General features: G+C 41.7%; 2 protein-coding genes and 3 long non-coding RNA genes across 9 annotated transcripts; 2 read left to right on the top strand and 3 right to left on the bottom strand.

Moving 5' to 3' along the window:
- Nucleotides 1-118: 118 nt before the first annotated feature.
- LOC116915563 lies at nucleotides 119-1709 on the bottom strand. Of its 5 annotated transcripts, none has more exons than XR_006643354.1 (7): nucleotides 1688-1709; nucleotides 1391-1516; nucleotides 934-1325; nucleotides 767-866; nucleotides 536-709; nucleotides 372-458; nucleotides 119-309 (listed from the first exon to the last, which is right to left on the bottom strand). It is a non-coding gene; the product is annotated as an uncharacterized LOC116915563 (long non-coding RNA). The 5 variants fall into 5 exon arrangements; XR_004390118.2 differs by having other exon boundaries at nucleotides 1620-1688; XR_004390121.2 differs by lacking the exon at nucleotides 1688-1709 and having other exon boundaries at nucleotides 934-1145; nucleotides 1212-1325; nucleotides 1391-1613.
- A 914-nt stretch (nucleotides 1710-2623) lies between these two features.
- Nucleotides 2624-4172, top strand: LOC116915432 (28S ribosomal protein S35, mitochondrial). The gene is made up of 6 exons (XM_032920570.2): nucleotides 2624-2785; nucleotides 2906-3223; nucleotides 3289-3428; nucleotides 3499-3678; nucleotides 3797-3974; nucleotides 4040-4172. Exons 1-6 carry the CDS (start codon nucleotides 2668-2670, stop codon nucleotides 4105-4107), a joined length of 1002 nt encoding a protein of 333 aa, XP_032776461.2. The 5' UTR covers nucleotides 2624-2667; the 3' UTR covers nucleotides 4108-4172.
- Nucleotides 4173-4199: 27 nt separating this feature from the next.
- LOC116915346 (ankyrin repeat domain-containing protein 50) lies at nucleotides 4200-10056 on the bottom strand. The gene is given in 10 exon segments (XM_032920444.2): nucleotides 4200-4776; nucleotides 4844-5246; nucleotides 5248-5496; nucleotides 5574-5732; nucleotides 5836-5930; nucleotides 6049-6742; nucleotides 6812-7001; nucleotides 7081-7626; nucleotides 7702-8089; nucleotides 8091-10056. Coding segments are annotated over 10 exon segments (4752 nt in total). The 5' UTR covers nucleotides 9907-10056; the 3' UTR covers nucleotides 4200-4564.
- Nucleotides 10057-10245: 189 nt separating this feature from the next.
- Nucleotides 10246-20545, bottom strand: LOC116934249. Its single transcript, XR_006643350.1, has 11 exons — nucleotides 20383-20545; nucleotides 20134-20320; nucleotides 19981-20076; nucleotides 19868-19918; nucleotides 19664-19810; nucleotides 19487-19594; nucleotides 15323-15531; nucleotides 15044-15255; nucleotides 14818-14971; nucleotides 12917-14730; nucleotides 10246-10331 (listed from the first exon to the last, which is right to left on the bottom strand). It is a non-coding gene; the product is annotated as an uncharacterized LOC116934249 (long non-coding RNA).
- On the top strand, nucleotides 19418-20362 carry LOC123469998. The gene is made up of 2 exons (XR_006643355.1): nucleotides 19418-19578; nucleotides 19640-20362. It is a non-coding gene; the product is annotated as an uncharacterized LOC123469998 (long non-coding RNA).
- Nucleotides 20546-21121: the final 576 nt, after the last annotated feature.

Genomic DNA, 21121 nt, shown 5'->3' with positions numbered 1-21121 from the left:
CGCCCTCCAATGATATCATAGAACTTGAGGACCCCCACGTCCCCTTTCCGGACAGCGCACTCACAACCTTTGCTGCTGATCACAGTAGGGGCATGACCCCCTACGGGCTTATCACAAGTCAAGGGGAAACGGGGCCACAGAAAAGAAGGGAGCCCAGATATGCACTTCAATTTTGTCTTTTACAAGAATACCATAGAAAAGGAGGATATAAATAAATCGTAGAAATTTCCGATCGCGCTATCAACTATTATCTTTTGTTTGGCACCAAGCCTCAGTCGAATCCTCTTCCAATTCACTATGATAGGGAATCTACATTAAAGAAATAGAACATGAATAAGTTTATAATTTTTGCTGATACAGTTTTTTCATACAGTGAAATCCTTTTGGCATGTTTCTTGTGAACTGGGATATTGTGAGCTTTGAAGAAACCTCCTGTCTACTTTGCTTCAGAGCCTCCCCTGTAAAAAAATAGAAGTATTGAATTGGGTTTGTAATGTACATGCATACATTTGTAATGTAAGATTTGATAACAAACCTTATCTAAAATTTAATACTGAAGCAAAAAATCTTGTCCACTGACAGATCAACCACAATAAATTTCATTCCTGAACATTCTGTATAGTATATACTGTTCGCCTAGAGGATTCTCCTTGCTCAGTGCAGCCCGAATGGTGTTCTTCCAAAAGGTATCATAGAATTGGTGGATGCACTAAAATATCAGCTTTTATTACTAATGGTGAGTTATCTCATAAATGAATTTACCTACTTGAAACATGCTGCACACACAAACATTTTTGCTCAGATTGTTACATCCACTGAGACAGATTGAACCACCGGGAAGTCTTGGAACCCTCTCATAGTGGTGACTGAAAATTTCAAAAGATGAAATAAAAGTTAATTGAAAGCAAAACACTGTGTAAACTTTGTTGTTACAGTGCTCAACAAGACACACATGCTGTTGATGGTGGAATCTACTCTGTAACCACAAACTTTGAAGACTATCATTTCAAATATGATGTCTTTCAGAGCCATGTTCCTTTCTTATGTCGTACTTCAGCCCTCAAAGTTTTCTTGCAACATTCACAGATTTATATTTCCATTTTCAGGGATTTTGGAAAAATCACATTGAACTTTTTCAACAGTTTCTGATTCAAATATTTAACTATTTTTTTACTATTTGGTCAGAGATTCGAGCACCAAAAATCTGTTACCCGGAATATCTCTGTTGCTAAATTTCTTTGTATGTGTTTTCTCATTCTCCTAATATTTAGCAATTTAAGCTGTCAACTAGATTTTCCCCTTCAGACTGGCAAGTAATCCATGATCTATAACCCCATATACAAAAAGTAACTATTAATTTATGTAGTTTAGTTAGGTTAAATAAACATACCTTTGGCTTTTTGATTATTATCCTGGAGCAAGTTGGTACTACTGAACAAGTTACTTCCATGCTGGTTCAAAAACCAGTCCAAAATTAATGTCCTCTGTCAAACGTTGTTTTAGTCCCATGATATTTCTATTTAAAAAAATAAATATACAAATAAACTGAGACACAGCTTGACAAATTTCCAATCACAGCTATAATAGATCACGCAATGATAATAGTGTTACATCATTACACCAGTATAGACCAACGGAAACGGACCAACTAACCACTAACAGAAGCTGTGAAAAAATGTGCTATTACCCTATGGGTACCAGGTGATATTTTTTTTTTTTTTTTTTTTTTTTTTTTTTTTTTTTTTTTTTTTTTTTTTTTTTTTTTTTTTTTTTTTTTTTTTTTTTTTTTTTTTTTTTTTTTTTTTTTTTTTTTTTTTTTTTTTTTTTTTTTTTTTTTTTTTTTTTTTTTTTTTTTTTTTTTTTTTTTTTTTTTTTTTTATTTTTTTTTGGGTGGGGGGTTTTTTTTTTTTTTTTTTTTTTTTTTTAATTTTTTTGGTTTTTTGCGTGCTCCAGGGCGCTGGTGGTTGCGCTGTACCAGGTAATTTTATTTGAAAGGCAAAATCGATGGTTTAACGAGAAAACCAATAACTTAATCGAAAAAGCGTTCAATTTTGATTATGCGGTATGAGTTATGACGAATTTGAAGAGATGACGTTTTTTGCAGATTTTGACAAAAGTGGGAAAGGCTATACCCTTCCCACTTTTTCATTTTTGGCCAAATTTCAAATTTTGCTTAGAATACATGATTTCGATTCTGAATTGAATGGAAATCACGGAAATCTTGGTTATTTTTTCATTGGTCTTATAGTTTTTTAACTAAACGTCAAAAACCAAACAAAAAAGTTGGTGCGCTAACAGTACTTTGCTTTCGTTTAATTAAAAAGCGGCTAGTTTAACGAGAAAACCAAAAACTTAATCAAAACCAGCATTCAATTTTGATTATACCATGTGATTTTTGTCGAATTTTAAAAGATGTCGTTTTTTGCAGATTTTGACAAAAGTGGGAAGGCTATACCCTTCCTACTTTTTCGTTTTTGGCCAAATTTTTTAATTTGCTTAAAATATACGATTTTGATTCAGAGTTTAACGAAAATCAGGGAAATCAAGTTTATTTTTCCATTGGTCTTATAGTTTTTGAACTGAACATAAAAAACAAAATTAATTTTGCGAAAACCATCACTAGATGGCGTTTAATTAAGCAGTCTAATGTGTCTACAAACCTAGAAAATGTCTGCAATTGTAAATCTACGTGTTTTTCGCAATTTCCAGCAATTTGTGTCATTCAGACCGATTTCAAATTATCCCACTTCGTTGAATAAAAACATAGGAGTCCAAAATGTTGAAGGTAGCGTTAACCTATTCAAACTAACATTCAATAGCATTGAATGGCTGGAAAGTCTATGGACACAGATGGCATGTGAGGGTTTGCCGGTTAATATTTTATTTTTCTTGCTTCTTTAATTAGATGACGATTTTCGAGTGTTGGAACTGGGTCCCAACAAATCAAATAATATGAGAGGAAACCGCCGAAAAACAGCCTACAAGAAAACACCAGTTCATCCCCCACGCAGCAATAAAATGCCTGTCGACCAAGATTGGCCTTCTGTGTGGCCTGTTGCACGAGTATTTCATCCTGCCAGTGTTCCATTGCCCTTGCATCAAGGCTGGGTAGAGCCTGGGACTACACCCCCTGGAAAATTTGCCAATGCAGAGTTGATGAAAATACCGAATTTTCTTCACTTGACACCACCTGCGATCCAGAGACAATGTGAAGCATTGAAAAGTGAGAAATGAATTCATAAATATGGTTATTGGACAAACTTTAAACAATCTGTTCTATATTTACAGAATTCTGCACAGAGTGGCCCAAGGAATTGAATACTGATGAGAAGATTGATCATCATTTTCCTATACAAATCACAACCAGCGATTATCTCCATTCCTCCCCCACAATCAGGGATGCCCGTGCAAGGATTGTGACACTACAAGTATATTTTTAAAAGATGCTTTGTTAGCAGTTTTCTTTCATTTAAAAGCATAAAATTCCCCACATTGTAGGTGAAACTGAGCACATTGCATCTCAACAGCCATGCCAAGGATAAACTACTTCGACTAGTCAAAGAACGTTACGATCCCGTAAACGACATCTTAACTATAGTATCAGAAAGATGTCCTTTAAGAAAGCAGAATATTGATTACGCCATATATCTGCTGAACGTCCTGGTCAGCGAATCTTGGGTATGTAAAATTAGCCAAACATACTGATACCGGCAAAGTTGATTCCTTGTGTGCCTACTGGGCAGTAATCGACACTTCCTCTTTCTCCGCAACTATGTGATTGTTGGTTATTGAGCAGAAAACCGAACCTTGGGAGAACGAGAAATCGGAAGCAGACATGGAAAAATACGTGTGGGAAGGAAGTCAGTCGCAGCGTACATTACAGCAGCTGTTAGAACGAATGCCAGACAAAGCTACCGACCTGCCCGAAGTAATCGAACAGTACTCAGTAAACGTTACGCGGTTCCATAATGAAGGTCTGCTTCGATTAAATGAATAATAGATTGACACTAAACTATTTTTTTCTTAAACAAAAAAATAGGTGAAGACACCGAAAATGTGAACGCATATAAAGAATCTGTTATAAAGCTGTTGGGTTTGAATGCCTGATCCCTTTGTGTAGTGCTGCTAACCACCGAGTCGAAATAAAACTTTAAAAATGTTTTCCACTCAAACAAAAACAGTTTGTTGAATGAAATCGAAACCATTGGATGTCTGTTTTAATCGTCGACACAACCAAGAATATTTTTTTAGTTTTCTTCACAGCGACAGCGGGTGAGAGGAACACAAATCAGAAGACAACCCCTCAAAATAAGAAAAAAATAATAACAAAATAATAAAACGGAAAAAAGGTTATTAATATCAAACACACAGGGGCACAACACGCAGAGTCAAAACTAATGGAAGGAGGATTTCTGTTTTTTGTTTTTTTTATCTCTTTGGCCGTTGAACTTGAGATGACGATAAAAAATAAAATTGAAAATGAGAAAAGAAGAGACAGAGATAAAAAAGAGAGCGTGTGTTTTCTTCTCGGGTACTGCCCGTCTTTTTAATTATTCTTTTTTTTTTATAACTGAGTTTCCTTTTTGATGACTCCAACTGGCCGGCTAACGGCGTTACACAAAGCGTTTTTCAATTTGGTGCTGCCATGAAGTAGGGCGCTATTGCGGATGCCGGCCAACATCCCGCTGAAACCGCCGTGGTGACTATCGCGTGACACTTGCGGATGGGCGACTGGACGGTGACCGAACCCATTACGTCGTGATTTGGATGGGATTCCTGCGAAGAAGAAAGATCAAATTGATTTTATTCGTTTTGGCGAATGGAAACTATTGGAGTAACACACCTAAAATGATTTGCATGTGACTACTCTGTGTGAGAGGGACCGAAGACGGCCTTAGAGAGGGCTCGTTTTTAAGTATATCCATCCGGTGCGTAGGTTGTGTACGGTCTGGATCGATGCTGGATGTCCGATGGGGCACAGGAGGTGTTGTACTACCGATGCTGGAGACTCTGAAAGCATCTTCTGATCGCTCACGTCGCAACAGACTCGTCAAACTGGAACGTGAATGGCCATTTTTGGCACTGCCCGTCATCGGACCTATACGGTCGGTCAGGACAGACACCAAGCGGTGGTGATCCAGCGATGAACGGTGCACATGTGGTTGTGACTGTCGGGGGTTGACTTTGCGGCGTCGTTTGATGGATCGGCTGCCAGATGGCGGGCTCATTGGGCGGAGTGGGCGGTGGAGGAGAAGCGTAAAGCGGACTTTGAGGTTCGCTTAACGGCGATAAAATGCGATTCGCCGAGTAAAGTGGCAAATGCAGCCCGGCTGTTCGAGGTCGAGATCCTCGTTGCTGTCCAGCTTGCTGCTGCAGCTGTTGTGTAAAGCTGAGTTGCGACGTTTGAACAGACGGTGATGGAGAGGCTTTCAATTCGGCCGTCAGCGAAGACGACCTTGGTGTTGACGATGTCAAGTTGCTACCAGACTTGCAACTCTAAAAACAAAAACAAATTTTAGAAACCAGATTGGATGACTCATCCGCAAAGACTTGACTCGTTCCATGAAACTTACGGCCGTCTCGAAAGTTGAAGCCGGGCTGTAGTCCTTGGGTGTGGGGTCTGGCCCATTGACCGACAAATATTTCGATCCAAGATCGGACGATTTTGACGACGTGCTGGACGAGTTTTCCAACAGCTGAATTACTTTCTTATGACCGCCTTTCATGGCCAGCTAAAAAAAGAAAACATTTGAATCTCTCGCCATTATGCGGTCACTAACCACCATGTTCAATGAATTGCATTTTCTCTTTTTCCGTCTGATAATTTTTTCTTACTTTCAGAGCCGTTCGACCGCATCCGTCCGCTCGGTTGGGATCCGCTCCACTGGCCAGCAACAGTCTGGCTACGCCTTCGTGTCCTTCTTGTGCAGCTGTTCCCAAAAACAAACACAAATACAGTTCAATTCATAGGAAATGAAACACCAAAATGGGGGGAAAAAAAATACAGTATAACATCCAAATCTATGCGCACGTGTGTTTTATACATACCTATAGAGAGAGGTGTGGCTCCCTGCGAGCAGGGCTGATCACCACGAGCGCCGGCCTTGAGCAGGAGCCAAACAACGGACTCGTGTCCTTGCCAAGCTGAGCTCTGTAACGGCGTCCGCTGTTCCCGGTCGACCGCGTTGACATCGGCTCCGTAACGAAGCAATAACTCAACCATTGACGTGTGCCCCTGCCAAGCGGCAATGTGCAGCGGCGTCCGTCCTTCGAGATCGCGATCCTCCTCCAAATTGTACTTGCCCGCAGCCTTGGAAAGGATAATCTCTACTTGCTGGATTTTGTTCTCAATCGTCAAGAGATATAGAGTGCTGCGCCCGTCGGGGTCCTTGGACGTTAGATCCGCACCGGCTTCCACTAAGGCGGACAAAACGGAATCGTGGCCCTCGAGGGCGGCCACGCGTAACGGTGTTTTACCGTCAAGACTCTTTTGATTGATATCGGCTCCCAGTTCAATCAATCGTTCGACGACGGACAGGTGACCTTCTTGAGTGGCCAGCAAAATGGGCGCTCGACCGTCATTGTCGGTAGCGTCCATTCGAGCGCCGACTTCCAGTACAAGATCAACGACGGCCGCATGGCCTTCGAAAGCCGCATAATGTAAGGGCGTCCAACCGGCATTGTCACGGTGAGCTTCATCCAGCCCACGATCCAACAGCAATCGGACAACATCAACCGACCCCTAAATTGGAAATTTTAGTTTAGAAAAAACGTGTTTTTTATTAGACCGATTTTTTAAAAAGAGATTTACCTGGGCGCAGGCGATAGACAAAACTGTACGACCTTCAGCATCGATACTGTCCACATAGCAACCCCAAAAAAGGAGAAGCTCGACAATGTGGCCGTGTCCCATGGACGCGGCCGCTAGGAGTGGCGTACGCCCTCCTAAATCTGCCTGATCTACATCGGCATCTGCTTCCAGTAGCAGTTCACACACCGTCCTGAAACAATTGGAAAGCAAAATAGTCAATGGTCGTCCTTGTGTAAAGACATTTCAAAAATTATTCCAATGAATTTTACCGATGGCCTTCGAAAGCGGCCACTAAAAGTGGAGTTAGACCGTCTACTTTATCTTGATGGTTGACGGAAGCGCCGTACTCCAGAAGGATGGTCACCGTTTCAACAGCTTCGTTATCTTCACCATCTAAAGTTCCAGCCAAAGTGCCCGTCAGCGTACCGGTAATTCCACTGTCTGGATAAATAGACGATGCCACTTCTGCTGGAGGTGAAGACGAAGTGTCTTGCTCTTGGCTGGCCGGATGGATGTCATCTGAATTGACTTTAGATGGACGCCGTTTGACCAACACCCGAGGACGGCGGCGGCGGACGCTACCGTCTCCACCACCAGATGGCGGATGATTTCCATTAGGTTGTGTCCGGCAGGCGACGCTGAGCACCGCCACTGAAAGGGCAGTCCGCCCTTCGCAATCGACATGGTCTGGCTGAGCACCTGCATCTAATAGAGCAGCAACGATATCTGCGTGGCCCATATAAGCGGCCGCAATAAGCGGCGTCCGTCCCTGTCGATCTTCTCCATCGACTTGGGCACCAGCGTTCAACAGGGCACTAATAAAATAGGATTTTAAAACATGGAAACTTAAAACGATGGCCATCACGTTCAATGTAAATATAAAAGCTTACCGGACGACTTCTTCATGGCCGGCCCAAGCGGCCGCTCTGAGTGCAGTTCTGCCTTCCGAGTCGCTAGCGTCCACCTGAGCGCCTTGTTCCAGCAGCACTTGGACTGTAGAGGCATGCCCACCCCAAGCAGAGGCTCTGAGTGGTGTCCATCCCTCTGAATCGGCAACGTCGGGATCCGCTCCGGCTTCCAGCAATATGGCGACTAGAGAAGCGTGACCTTGACGGGCGGCGATAGACAGAGCATGGCGTAACGCCGCTAGACTGATGGACGATCGGTAGCGATGGCAAAGTTTGGTAACGGCCGAAGTGTATCCCATTTGGGCAGCGTAAAAGAGCGACTGCTCCGGATCTTCCGCTTCGTTCAGCGAATGGGCGTGGCGTAATAACCTAACACTGTTCCGGCGCTCCAAAACAGGGGAAATCGCTCTTTCCCCCCTCCTCTTCTTCTTCTTCTTCTTCTTCCTCCTCTTCTTCGTGTTCAATCAATCTCTCAATCTCTTCCGCCGGATCCGCCATCGTCGTCCCGGCTAATGGACTAGTAGTAATAACATGTTCAGGCGACTGACGAATGGACTCATCGGTCGCCATGGCAGCAACAATAGCACTCGTTTCATCGTCTTCCGGATGTGCAGCGACGATATCAGTTTCCGGTTTCTCTTGAGATCCGCTGTCCTTCGCCACTATACCGAACGGACTCGTTCCGTCCAGTTGACTTTCGATGTCATCTGGGCTCAGATTCTGAGCACCAAGGCTGCTGACCATGACGGCTTCAAGGACGGCCTTATCCGGGATAGGGGTTTTGGTCCACAAGAGCCAAAGCGGAAGATGCCAGGCTTCCAGTGGCGGCTGCAACTGCATCCTACCGAGATGAAACGTTAAGTCTTCCAGTTCTTCCTCGGTCATGGATTCACCTCGGCTGGCCAGCGTCACAGCCCAGCGAGCATGACCTTCCGACACTTTAATTAGAAAACGTTGCGTACAATGTTTCACGTCTGTTAGCCACTCGCCGAAACTGCTGTGAAAAATCTGCATCCGCCCACCGGAAGAATCCGGCCCAGCAGCCGGAACTAATAACTTGCGCAACATGTTCATTCGTTTGCGAAACTCGGATCTAGACATCCGGGCGTCAATGGTGTAAGCTGCACGCAGGAGTTGATCTTGACTTGGCGGATGCCTGCTGGCCAACAGAGCGGCCAATAATGGCTGGACTTTATTCCAACCGCGCCGGGTAAAGAGTCGCTGACAAAGCCACAGGTAGAGCCCGTTAAGTGTGCCAGGTATTTCAGGTATGTCACGAAGGAGAACGGACCCGTCCGCGACGCCATCCAGCACCGCTTCAACGTACAACAAACATCCGTGGCTTTTAATATGCAACATGTTGAGAGCTGGCGCTGTCTCTCGGGTCAAGTGGCGCCTAAGAGCGGCCTCCTTCTCCAGACGGGCTAGAATGTATTGCTGGACATCACGGACGACTGAATTACGACGCACCTGATCCAACGCAATTTTCTTGAAGCCCGTAAAAAGACGAGCTAGGGGTTTGTTACTCCTCCGCAGCGTCACGAGTAAAAGAAGCCATGGCGGAAGCAAATGGTGATGATTGGCCAGCAACTCGGCTATGCTCTGACTGGAATCGCCGTCGGGCAGGTCCGTCAGCCTTCGAACACCGTTGAAGCCGCCATCCAACACAAGCGAAGGCTCGTCTAATGAATCTACGATGAGAAGCAAATTGCGCGGAGGCGTATCCATCTCGAGGAGGGGAAAGAGAACAGTTCGCTGGAAGGCTTCGTCTGGATCAAGTTCCATACGTTCCGGATGGAGCCATTCGGCCATTTCAGGGTGTCGCAACTTGTCTGCGTATCCATCGATCAGCCGTGATTCTTGAAGTTGATCCACCAACCGGCGGATGAATCCAGCCACCGATTGCGTTTCCGGTTCGTATCCATTGATGAAATGGCTGGCCAAGACACGATTTGACAGAGACCTGCAATGCTGGCCTACTCCTCCGCGCACGATTTCTAACGTGACGGCCGTTTTTCCAGCACCCGGCTCACCGACGATCAATACGCCGGAAATATTGGCGACTTGGATCTTCTCGGCCGTCCTGTTGTCGAGTATGTGAGTGATTTTGGCAAAGACCCATTCACGACAGTAAAACGGTTTGCTGGAACCGTCGAGCATCAGTTGCGGATGAAAGCGGATCGACATGTTGTTTGTTTACTGAGCGAAGAAGCAGAGACGATGGATGAATAAATTGACTGACGTCACCACCCAAGACAGTCAAAAAGAAATCGAAGCAAACTGTCTGACGTCCGTCGTCAACGTGAAGTCGAAGCAACGGTGGCTTTACACGAGGAAGCCAACATTCCAGGACGGCCTGAAAGCAACAACGCGTCGGCGGATGTGAGGATTACCGTTGGCACTTTTTGGCTGGCTTCCACAACGACGAACGCCTTTCCCAAATCCATTCCAGCAAAAATAAAAATTCAAAAAAGTACAAATTCTTTTTCTTCTTTTGTGGGAGGAGAGAAGCGTCTTTTTTTTTTGTTGTTGTTATTCTGATCCACCGGAAAATGCGATACAAAGATAATTCAAAAGGGAGCGGCACGTTGTTGTCGATGAGGTCTGCCAATCTGAAATACGAGAGAGAGAAAAGAAGGAAAGAATTAGATATGTAGGCAACAACAGCATACTGTCTATTAACAAACATCAAATATGCAAAGCACGACGTCGGTATGCATGCAAGACGGAACCCAATCAAAAGTCTTTATTTGTTCTTTTTCCGTTTTCATTTTTCTGATTGTCGGAAAAATCGTGAACAATTTGAGTAATGCGCGAGCGATGTTGCCAGATTCTTTCTAGCAAAAATCAGAGAAATATTTTGTCACAAAAAAAAAAAAACAGAAAACAAAAGCACAAAATTGCCTTCTTTCATTCCAAAAATGGCTGTTGAGAAATGCATACCAACAACAACATTCAAGAGATCTGGGTGGGCTGAGGAACACCTGCGAGCCGAATATAGGCAAGCGCAGGTATTGGATGTTAGCCCTCCAAAAAACAACAACAGACATCACCGACTCGGTAATAAGTTTCGACTGTTTTTTGTTGTTTTGTTTTTCTCTCTCCCCTATCCATCTTTTCAATTAGCTTCTTTCTAACTGTTTAGGTAATCGTTTGCCTCCCTGCCCCCTCCCGCATAGAGAAAGTGGCAAATGGATATGGGCGTGTCCGGTCGATGTGCTTCGCGATGTATGTCAAATGTGGGGCCGATCCAATTAACACCCACGGATACAACAACACGCGTTAAAGAAAGAAAAAAATGCTTTCGGGAGATTTTCTGTTGTTGCAAGAGCCCAGTCAGCGATCCATATAAGACGCCGCAAAAACACACGTAAACGAATCTTTTTCAATTCGCCATTTGTTTCGTGATTCTTTAAAGAGAAATCGAAAGATATTGATCGCTCGAATAGAACCATGAGTACCGGTAGGATTTCCAAGCAACGACGAAGAAGTTACGAGCTCGATTGAGTCAAAAGTTCACGAGATCAAAAACAGAAACGCTAGGCAGCGATCGATCGTGTGTCACGTGACGAGGAGGAGAGGAAAATGGCATCATCTCCATTGGGAACCGGAAAATCCTTCAATAAGAATTCAAAGCGGAATTTTCTTTATGGGGTGAATATCCTTCCATCTGCCATGTCGTCCAATGGCACAGCTCCAAGATTTCCCCTGAAACTTCCCCGTTCTACCTATCGGGAAATAACAGTCGATACGCGAAAGAAATAGATCCAAGAGGGACGTTTTTCCGTGTCACGTCATCATTAACATCCATTCAATTTCTTCTTTTCCTCCCTTTTCATCGGATGTTTGATGAGGCGTCGCTGAAGTGTCATCCAACAGATGAAAGACTATCCCTTTCTAGTTTTCGTTCAGCATTCGAAATCGATAGAGGAAACCCAACAAAAGTGGAATCTCATTAACCTCCCCGTGCAGAAGGAATGCAGTAGAGTGGGGAGGATAGAAGATTTCTAAATTTAAAATCATTTTGAGAAAAAAAAAGGCAAATGTTTGGGATTGAAACAATAACAAAAGAAGGTGAAAAATGTAGGCGTAAGAAAAGAGGGTTAAATGGCAACCTCTTGCGAGGGGGAAGGTTTTGAAAAGAAAAACTTCCGTTCTCATGTTTCCTGTTTTTGGTGTTGTCGTGTTGATTTACAACGGGTGAATCAGACAATAAAGAGGAGACGGCGAGAACATCAAGCCACAATACTTGAAAGCCTAAGGGGGGAAAAGTCCGACCTATTGAGCTGGAGATGACAGAAAAATGAAAGAAGAGTTTGGTTCGTAATAACAACAACAACTTTTTGTGTGTGCGCTGAAGTTTAGTTGCTGCCCGTCGATGGCCAAAGGCAACGGAAGCCGAGACCTTCCTCTTGTTCTGTAAAGCCGCGTAACGCAAGGTTCTAATTACACCTTCAATTATAGAACGGGAGACACACTGGGGTTAAAAAGAATTGGCCTCTTTTTCTCTCTTCTAAAAGTTTTTGCTCAGTCATCTAGTCCCCCTTTTTTTTTCCCACACTTTTTGTGTTGGAGATGTGTCGTCACTTATTTAGCCAGAGGGAGAACCCGACTAATATCGATCCACGCCGAGCACAGGGAGCCATTAGATTTCCCTTTTTCTTCTACCAATGGAGGCAATCCACTGTGTGTGCTGGACTACGGTGAAGAAGAGATGAGCTTGTGAGATTACCACGACTGAGGCTGAATAGTTTCAATTTTGTTTCCATGCCTTGTCTGCGAAACAAAAAGGAATCAGCAGCTGTTTCGACAGCCAGCTGATGGTGACAGACAGGAAGTAGTTGAAGGAATATGTAACTCGATCGTCCGACAATTGTTTTCTGGTGTTGCCTAGAGATAGAGAACAAAAGAGTTGAGACATGTGACACCCTAAACAATAAAAAAAAAAGGGGACGTCATGTGGCTTACGAAATTCCCCCCCAGACTGATAGATAAAAACCACAACGACATTTCATGTGGCGATGACCTATACTTGATTTCCATTTCTTCATTTCTTTTTGGAATTTATCCAATAATGCCATCAATGACCGACTTTTCAAGGATTTCAGGGTTTCGAAAAAAAAACAAGAAAAAGATAACAAACAAAAAAAAAATACAGTCGACGACAGAAGAGACCTCTGCGCTCAAGGATATTTACCTCTAGAAGAAGGCAAAAGCGCAGTGGATGAATCACACACACACGCAGACAACGAGGGGGCTTTTTCCAAATGGCGCCACTGTCTATACACAGACACACGCAAGACAAATCGACTGCTTCCTTTTGGTTGCTGCAGTTGATGGCTTGGAAAAAAGAATTTTCCTTTCCACGCTTCAATTCACTTTCGAAAAGGTCGAAAGCAACGAATTCTTTAGGTTAACTATTTCACTAAAACTGGAGAACTGTCTCATCATCTTTCATCCCGAGGTTTAACAAAAGGGCGAACTGAGTGATGAATTACATAGCACAAGTTATTAGACGACACGACGACGTGCACTCACAATGATGAAGCATGAAACGTTCGGCTTGACAGTCAACTTTTGTTAAGACACGGACCACGCATTACACACGAGCAACCGTGGTTCCCTCAGCACTGAGATCCACGAGCGAAGGAGGTACCCACTACAGTGCTAGACCAAAAAAGGATGGGCGTCTGCTTCGGCCAACGCCATCTATCAGTCAATAATTTGTCTAAAATCCAAGCGAATTTTGCTTTGTTGTTGTTATCGACTGGTCTTTGGTACACAATGGACTGCTGTGATTGGCGTCATCAAACAAACAAGAGAACACAGAAAAAACAAACAAAAGGCGCGGCCCTTTCTTCTTTCACTAACACAACGTCAACAACGCAAACGAAGAAATTGCATTTACATCCGTTTGCAAGCGATTGATGCTCTATATACTAACAATGGCGGTGCTAATCATCATGATCACACAATCACATTTTGTGTGACTTTGAACGATGCCAGCTCCAAGGCATATCACGTAAACTCTAGTTGTCCGTGGAACACCTACGCACGGTGCTTAGCCGCTGCTGTAGCAGCTACAGGCTCTTTTCAGGCAGAGAATGTGTGATGCATTAAACATCACGTAAGACGGCGAAGGCTTTCACTCCTGCTCACAACAGAAATGAATGGTGTGCTGGGCTTTAAGAACTTCCTCAACCGAATCGATAGAAGCTCTCGCTTTTTATGTTTCTTAGCAATAAATAAAGGCCAAAATACGTACGAAGATAGAAAATAAAATAGAAAAAAACTTAACCCCCCAACCTCTCGTGTGTAGGTCTGCGCTGCATCACGGAGCGTGAAATCGCATCGCTTCACGAATTTCTCCCATTGTTTCATCGTCTCCTTTATTCTTGTATTCTTTTTTATCTTCTTGGCATGAACTGGCTTGTTTTAATATCCGCCTTTAAACGTCTCTGTTCCTTTTTTTATTATTATTTTACCTATATACCTTCAACAAAAAGCTTTCACCTGGTTTCACGAGTTCTTCTTTTTTGCTTTTAGTTGTTTGAAGGGGAGAGATATTTCATTCATATCGTTGTCATAGCTCGGAGCTATTTCTCTAGAATGTTTGTATGAGTAAGCTGATGGGCACGGCCAGCAGTGCTGACCACAAGATGGAAAAAAAAAATTATACCTGTACCAGTATTTTCTGTTGAACACAGTGCGAAAGTTTTCTTTTTTCTCAGCTCGAAAAACCTCCACAAATAAAATATTATCCGCAGTGTACATTTCCGTTCCCAATTCTTTTTCTGGGGTGTCGTCATGTATTTGGAATCCTACACAAAAAACTATGACCGTTAAATTTTTTTTGGGTGTGTGTGGTCGATAACGTATTGATTTCAGATTTTAAGCAGAGTGTAGACAATGTGTCACGTTTTTCAGCCGTATGTTGCCAATTAAAAAATAAAGGCAGTTGGCCATTGCAGCACTTTAATCAATTCAAACTGCCGTGGCCGTCGCCTCTACCTGTAGACATAAAATTATTAATAGCTCCAACTCATGACATCCTTTTTGTTTTACTATACACATTGGGTTTATAGGAAGGGCTATTACCTGCACTCGTTTATACATGTAGTACACATACTGTTGTGTCGTAATCCCCCCTAAAAAACGGTCAATTACATTCCCATGTTGCAGTAAACTCAAGAAAAGGAACTGATTTTCTTTTTTTCTCTCTTTGTTATTGGGTTTTGGGGTCATCGGCTACCTATCGTACGAATGGGTATCATTAATATTATAAAGTTATTTTTTACTATTTGATGATAAAGTGGTGACTCACGAGGTTGATCACGAAAAAAAAAAAGGAAACTGGTTCTGAAATAGACAATGGATTCAGACATCGTCGTCAGACAGACCAAAACTGTCGCCAATAAAATGACGACGAGCTCCAGACGACAATAGAATTTTTCATTGAAACTATCTTTTTTGTTGACACCAAATCAAATTGGAAATGAGCAGCAAAAGTGGATCTGATGGATTGGCATGCCGTGTCTTTTTAAGAGCCCAATAATATGTTAATGTTAGAAGAAAAAAATTGAATTTAGAAATGTTGTTTAACCTTTTTTTTTTTAAAGGAGATTGTCACTTGTTGACACAAGCATGTAGCGCTTAATTTACTATTAGTCACTGCTTGGCCATGAATCCCGACATTTTTTTCTTTTCGATTGTACTCAAACAACCGGCACGGGAAGAAAACCTGTCCCATTTGAGGGTGTGAATAATTGTAGCGCAAAATTGGACATTCGTTGATGGCGAACTTGATTCTCCCTAAAAAGAAAAATAGAAAATGACGTGACTATAGTTTTCCACATTCCAAAAAATACAAACAAAAAAAACAATAGTGACAACAGGAGAATGTGAAAACGAATTGGAACAATAGATGGCCAGCACAATTCCTGTATTACAAGTTTTTGTGTTGATGCGTACGACTTATGACTATAGTCGTATTATTTCTATTTACGGTTACGGCTTCTATGTATATTGATGACGTCATGCATCTACACGATGCTAGCATGACTCGTCATTCACCGCATAATTTTTGTATCCGCGTGAAACTGACCGTGTTGGATCGACTGGGCGGCATATGATGAATGAGCCATGGCTATATTCCGTCCTATCTATATTATATCCATATGGAAAAAATATTTTGATAGATTTTTTTTCGGGCATACTTTGTATCGTATATAGAATGAAAGATTGGCTATCAAAATGCATCAGTTATCCTTAAAAGCATCCGCTGCCTAGTTGGCCTAAGAAAAGAAAAATATTATTTTGGCACTATATGAAATTTTAACTGCGCGATTTCTTGCCACCGAACAGCGTATAAATAATATTTGGTCGCTTTCCATATCACAAAAACAGGTAGAAAGTTGGTTGTGTAACTAAATGTCTCGCCTTTAGCTAAACGCAATCGCCAATTGTTATCCAAAAAAGAGAAAGATTGAAAAAAGAAAAAAGAGTGGCCTGTCGTGCAATCATTGCATCCCGTTGCAGAGATACATGAGAGAGGGGATAACGAGGTGGCAACCCAAATGGCCGTGAGCCAGTTTTATTTCAATTTTTTTGTTTAAATACCTGCAGGGATATGGCCAATAGGTGAAAGTGAGAAATTCACATGGAACCTCGAGCGATAGATTGAGCCGTTTTTGTTTTTAATGCTGAACATTTTTGTTATGTACGTCATCAGCAGTGAAAATGGACAGAGACCTGTTTTGAATGAACGCCAAAACAAACGTGAGCTGCTATTAGGCAAGTTATAGCCCACATGGAGCCATTACCACGTTTCACATTCTTTTCATCACAACGATGACGAAGGTGATCAATAGCTGTCGCCGTATGCAAATTTCAATTTTCATCATCGCCCATTTTTTTTTTTACCGTGGCATTTATGATGACTTGCATTTGCACATCTAATCTTCTTTTCAGTTAATCTTTTTACCTTAAAAAAGAAAAAGAATTGTTTTGTTTTGTTTTCGTTGGCCGCAGACGATCGTAATCCTTTTACCGCACACAGTTTATTCAATTGCGTTGAACTTTTGCCTCCATTTTACAATTTCTAGCCTTAAAAAAACGAAAAAAACTAACCGCATATCAAGTTTTGTATTTTTTTTTTTTTTACGTTGCTGGTCAAAATGAAGCCATACGTGCATCCCTACCGTACCCTTTTTTTATGATTTATGTGAGCAGCACGCGGTTGTACCTTGCGATGACATACATGTTACCACCACGTCAGCAGCTGAGCGGATGATTTTGAGGCCCACTGACTTGTGTATGTTGTTCTTTTTTATGAAACACAAAATATTCTACGTCTTCGTGGGAGTGGCCACGTGAATTGACGATGACGCACACAAACTGCCTGTCGGCAGCAGGTGTGACCCACGTCAACATTTGACAGCGGTCACGTGAAAACCAGCACACACAACAACAAAAAAATGGCTTTGAAAAAAAAATTATAAGGTTGTCATAATTACATTGGCAATTGCATAATGTGTGTCCCGCTGGGTTTTCCTATTGTGGATAGGAATGTCGGACACCTTGATCGCCGTTTTAACGCTTTCGTGCGGGAAAATGAGAAAAAAAGACAAAGATTGATGGACAAAGAACCACTTCCAAGTCTCAGCGGGCATTACGCTAATGATGTTATATTATAATCAGCCAAGCATGCTGAGTGTCTATTTATTAACGTTTTGTGTGATTATTCATCGAAGAAGACAACAAAAAAAAGAAGCCCAACAACTAAACAGAACTGCCGCTTTTTTTTCCCTTTGTCTTCGCATTAAATGAAAGTATTTTTTTAAAGAAATTTCCGCCTGACTGCATTTCACAAAAAGTTACTCACGGTCAGTGAAAGATTATAATGGAGGCAGAGGTATTATCATTTTAAGCGAAGCGCACGAGAGAGGGATAAAAAAATTTTTTGTTTAAGTTTCGAAGAAAAAAGAAAATCTCGTTTGTTCCAGCAAAGTCCCTAGAGCGCCATCTGCTCTTTTTTCCACGAGCGCAAACACGGGGGTGAAGAGATATATAATAAGCCAAAAAGTCTCGCGTGAGTTTCTACATACCTTAAACCCTACTTTTTTTTTGTCGAAAAAAAAATTATTTCTAGGTTTACCACACAGCAGCGCCGAAATATCCCGTTTTTAGAACGAAAAGGGAAAAAAAGGGGGAAGTTTTTCAGTGGACTAAAGCGGGCCAGGAAAAGCTATATGGCCTATACGCAAGCAAAAGAGTAGTGTATAGATCGTCTGCTATATACTGCTACGGGCGTTTGCTCACCACCGAAATATATCTGTTTATAGAACAGCACCGTGTATATACGCGTGTCTGTATATACATCGTTCTTCTTTCTCGACTAGAGAGAGAGAGAAAAAGTTGTTAGTCTATACATAACTTTCTTCTTGTGGACATTCAAAAAAGAACGGAAAAATTATAATGTGCTGCTGTGCCCTTGTGTTCGCTGTCCCTTAATGAATTGTGAAAGATATTTATTTCTTTTAGAACGAAATGTGGGAAACAAAAAAATATAAAGATCTGGCGATAACTTGTTCCCGCAGACCCTCCCTTCCCATACAGGCGTCGTGAAGCGCCTGAACATAACGGCGGCCACCCACTCCCCTTATAGCTGGTCCGCTCGTAGCCATTTCCCCCCAACGTCTAATTAACTGGCCCAGTCGTTACACATTTTATACGAGGGCAAAAGTTCCCTCTTTTTAAAAAATTAAACGGAAATACATTTTACACGCTCGTTTTTGGAGCTGAGAGTTTTAGATTAGAGTTTGAATTTCCGTGGGTCAAGCTTGTAACAACAAGAACGACCCAAATTGCGTCACCACCACATACGCATTTCTTCTATTTCTTAAATTTATTTTAATCAATAGAGAACGAATGTGGTGGAAAACATGGTCTGTTATTACAATCACGATGGTCAAAGTGCCAGCAATGACAGTGTTGCTAGCTCCCCTTTTTTTGCATATCTCACACATAGTTTGCCTGTTTGGTATATCTGGTTCCACGATTATATTGACATCCCTAGCGGTAAGGAATGTAGCAATAAGATCGGCAGCTAAGCGCAATTACCGACGCTTACATCATCATTTAAAAAGATCCATCTTCCGCGTTGATATTTGATGCACAAGACAACGGAATAACCTGATCGTTATCTTGGCGATAGATGTATCAATTGTTATCCGTTTTCTTTCCTTTGTGCGGCAATTTCGATTTCTTAGAGATACCAACGACATCTACCACTAATCTTTCATACCGCCATCCTTAACGACATCTATCGTTATTTGATATCGAAACAACGACATCTATAAGCCGCTTTTAAAGGTGGGTTATGGAATACCATTATCGGCGGGCTGCGCGTTGGCTTTTGATATTTTGTTTGATGGCAAAATAATTGAATTTATAAAAACATTTAATTGAAAATCTAAATTGTACCTCAGACTATTAAACTCTAATGCTTTTTAAAAATCGTGTAGCACTCGTATTTTTTAATTCCGCACTAATTCCCAACCACAGTAGGTTGAAACGTTATTAGCTTGATAAACCTGTGAACCCTACGCTGGTTATCGCTTCGAGCATGAACTAAGACAAACCTAAGATTAACCAAACATTCACGGTCGATACGTTTGATACAATATGTGCATCATTCAACCAATCGATCTGAAAATTGGCTTATGCAGTAGAAGCCCTTCCCTTCAGTCAGCGTTTGTCACGTTACCTGGGAGCGTCGAATCGTTGAAAATGTCCGATGCTTCCAAATCCAAAGCTTGATTTCGTACGAAGACAACTGAAGCATTATATTTTCTTGAAGTAAATACTAAAGGAACTAAATCAACACACCAGTCAAAGTTAATTGTGATTTTGTGAACAGAAACAGGCAACTGTAGATTATTACCTCACCCTAGTCTTTCAAGTGCTTTATTTCTACAGCTTTGCACTCCGTCAGCAACGAAGCGGCATTTGCTTATTACGGAAATATAAAATCGTAGTTCTTTATTACAACGGCCACCACGTATTTCAAGCAAGGTTCGGTGGCAATTACCTGTCCAAAGTTTGATAAGTGCTGTTTCATTTTAAGTTTTATAGATAAGGTTCTCACTTGATGTTGCTTAGCTGGTAGTTTTCTGAGTTTACTAACTCATTTTACCCCCTAGTGCAAGATAAATTTTTTTGAATATCATGTGTCAAACATTAAGAAATCAATCCAATTACTTTAACACAAACAGCCAGCATACTGTGTGCTCTGTGAAGACAGTGTCTTTTAACTTTCACATGAATTCTTGTGAATTTGTAGCTATGTGGTTAACCCTATTTCAATTCAGAATTGTTAGAAGGTAAATTTAATTCCATAATCTGACAGCTTACTTGAATAAAATCTTAGTGCCAGAAATAAGCCTTAGTTCAGCCAGCACATATAACATTGTCATGAGCTGATCTTCTTTGCACTGTTTGGAGCATTGGGTTTACTTGTTGTTTTGCAAAGTGGACTTAAATTCTGGTGCCTCTTCCTTCCCACGTGTCATTTTTCTGCCCAAGGGAATAATCGAAAATGCTTCAGAGGATAGGTTCAAATAAAACAAAACGAAGCCATGAACTTTGGACACGACAGCTCACTTGAATGCCAAGCACCATAGTAGAAACGAAGATAAAAAACAAAACCTTGGATTTTGCGTATCTAACTTAGACTTTTTGTCACACCGAAACTTATTTCACGGCTACTCAGCCCACACGAAGAGGACGACGAATGACCATGACGAGCGTGTGCTACGAACTTCGATTTGTAATATTTTCTTGACTTCCGATTTCCCCCCCTCTCTGTCTTCCACACGTTGCCAACTTGAGCAGTAATTTAACTCTTATAATAATTAGAGCAAATCAAAATATCATTAATTTGTTGTAATATTGTATACTGGGAAAGTAGGATATGATTAAAATAGAAGAAACTGCATTACATTTATACCGAAATTTGCCGATTTTAAAAGCACCGAACTTAGTGGGAAACGGGGCAAAAGCATTCGACAGTCGTTATAATTATAAGCAATTAATAGTACAGTGAGTAGGGCGGAAGAAAAAAAAAGTGAAAAAAAAGCAATTGAAGCTGGTTGCTCACCGAAAATTGGCCATTAGATAGACGAAACGAAATAAATGAAAAATATTTCTAAACGTACCATTAACATGCCACCTAGTGGCAAACCGATGAGAAGCTTCCCGGTCCTCTGGCGGTAGTCACGAATGGTTACACCATGGATTAAACCATACGAATCACCTATTGTAGCCTTTTGTGAACGTTCACAAGTTAGCTCATTATTATAATTATATTAAAACTGAACTATATGCATGAATAAAAAAAGGG

The sequence above is a fragment of the Daphnia magna genome, linkage group LG2, assembly GCF_020631705.1.
Source record: "Daphnia magna isolate NIES linkage group LG2, ASM2063170v1.1, whole genome shotgun sequence".
In the NCBI taxonomy this organism is placed as follows: domain Eukaryota; kingdom Metazoa; phylum Arthropoda; class Branchiopoda; order Diplostraca; family Daphniidae; genus Daphnia; species Daphnia magna.
This window is presented reverse-complemented; position numbering and strand designations above follow the sequence as displayed.

Bases quoted from the DNA above. Each gene is read 5' to 3' on its own strand.
- LOC116915432 (XM_032920570.2), top strand. From the start codon at position 2,668: ATGTCTGCAATTGTAAATCTACGTGTTTTTCGCAATTTCCAGCAATTT. The intron at 3,224-3,288 runs GTGAGAAATGAA...CTATATTTACAG, and splicing joins ACAATGTGAAGCATTGAAAA to AATTCTGCACAGAGTGGCCC. The intron at 3,679-3,796 runs GTATGTAAAATT...GTTATTGAGCAG, and splicing joins TCCTGGTCAGCGAATCTTGG to AAAACCGAACCTTGGGAGAA.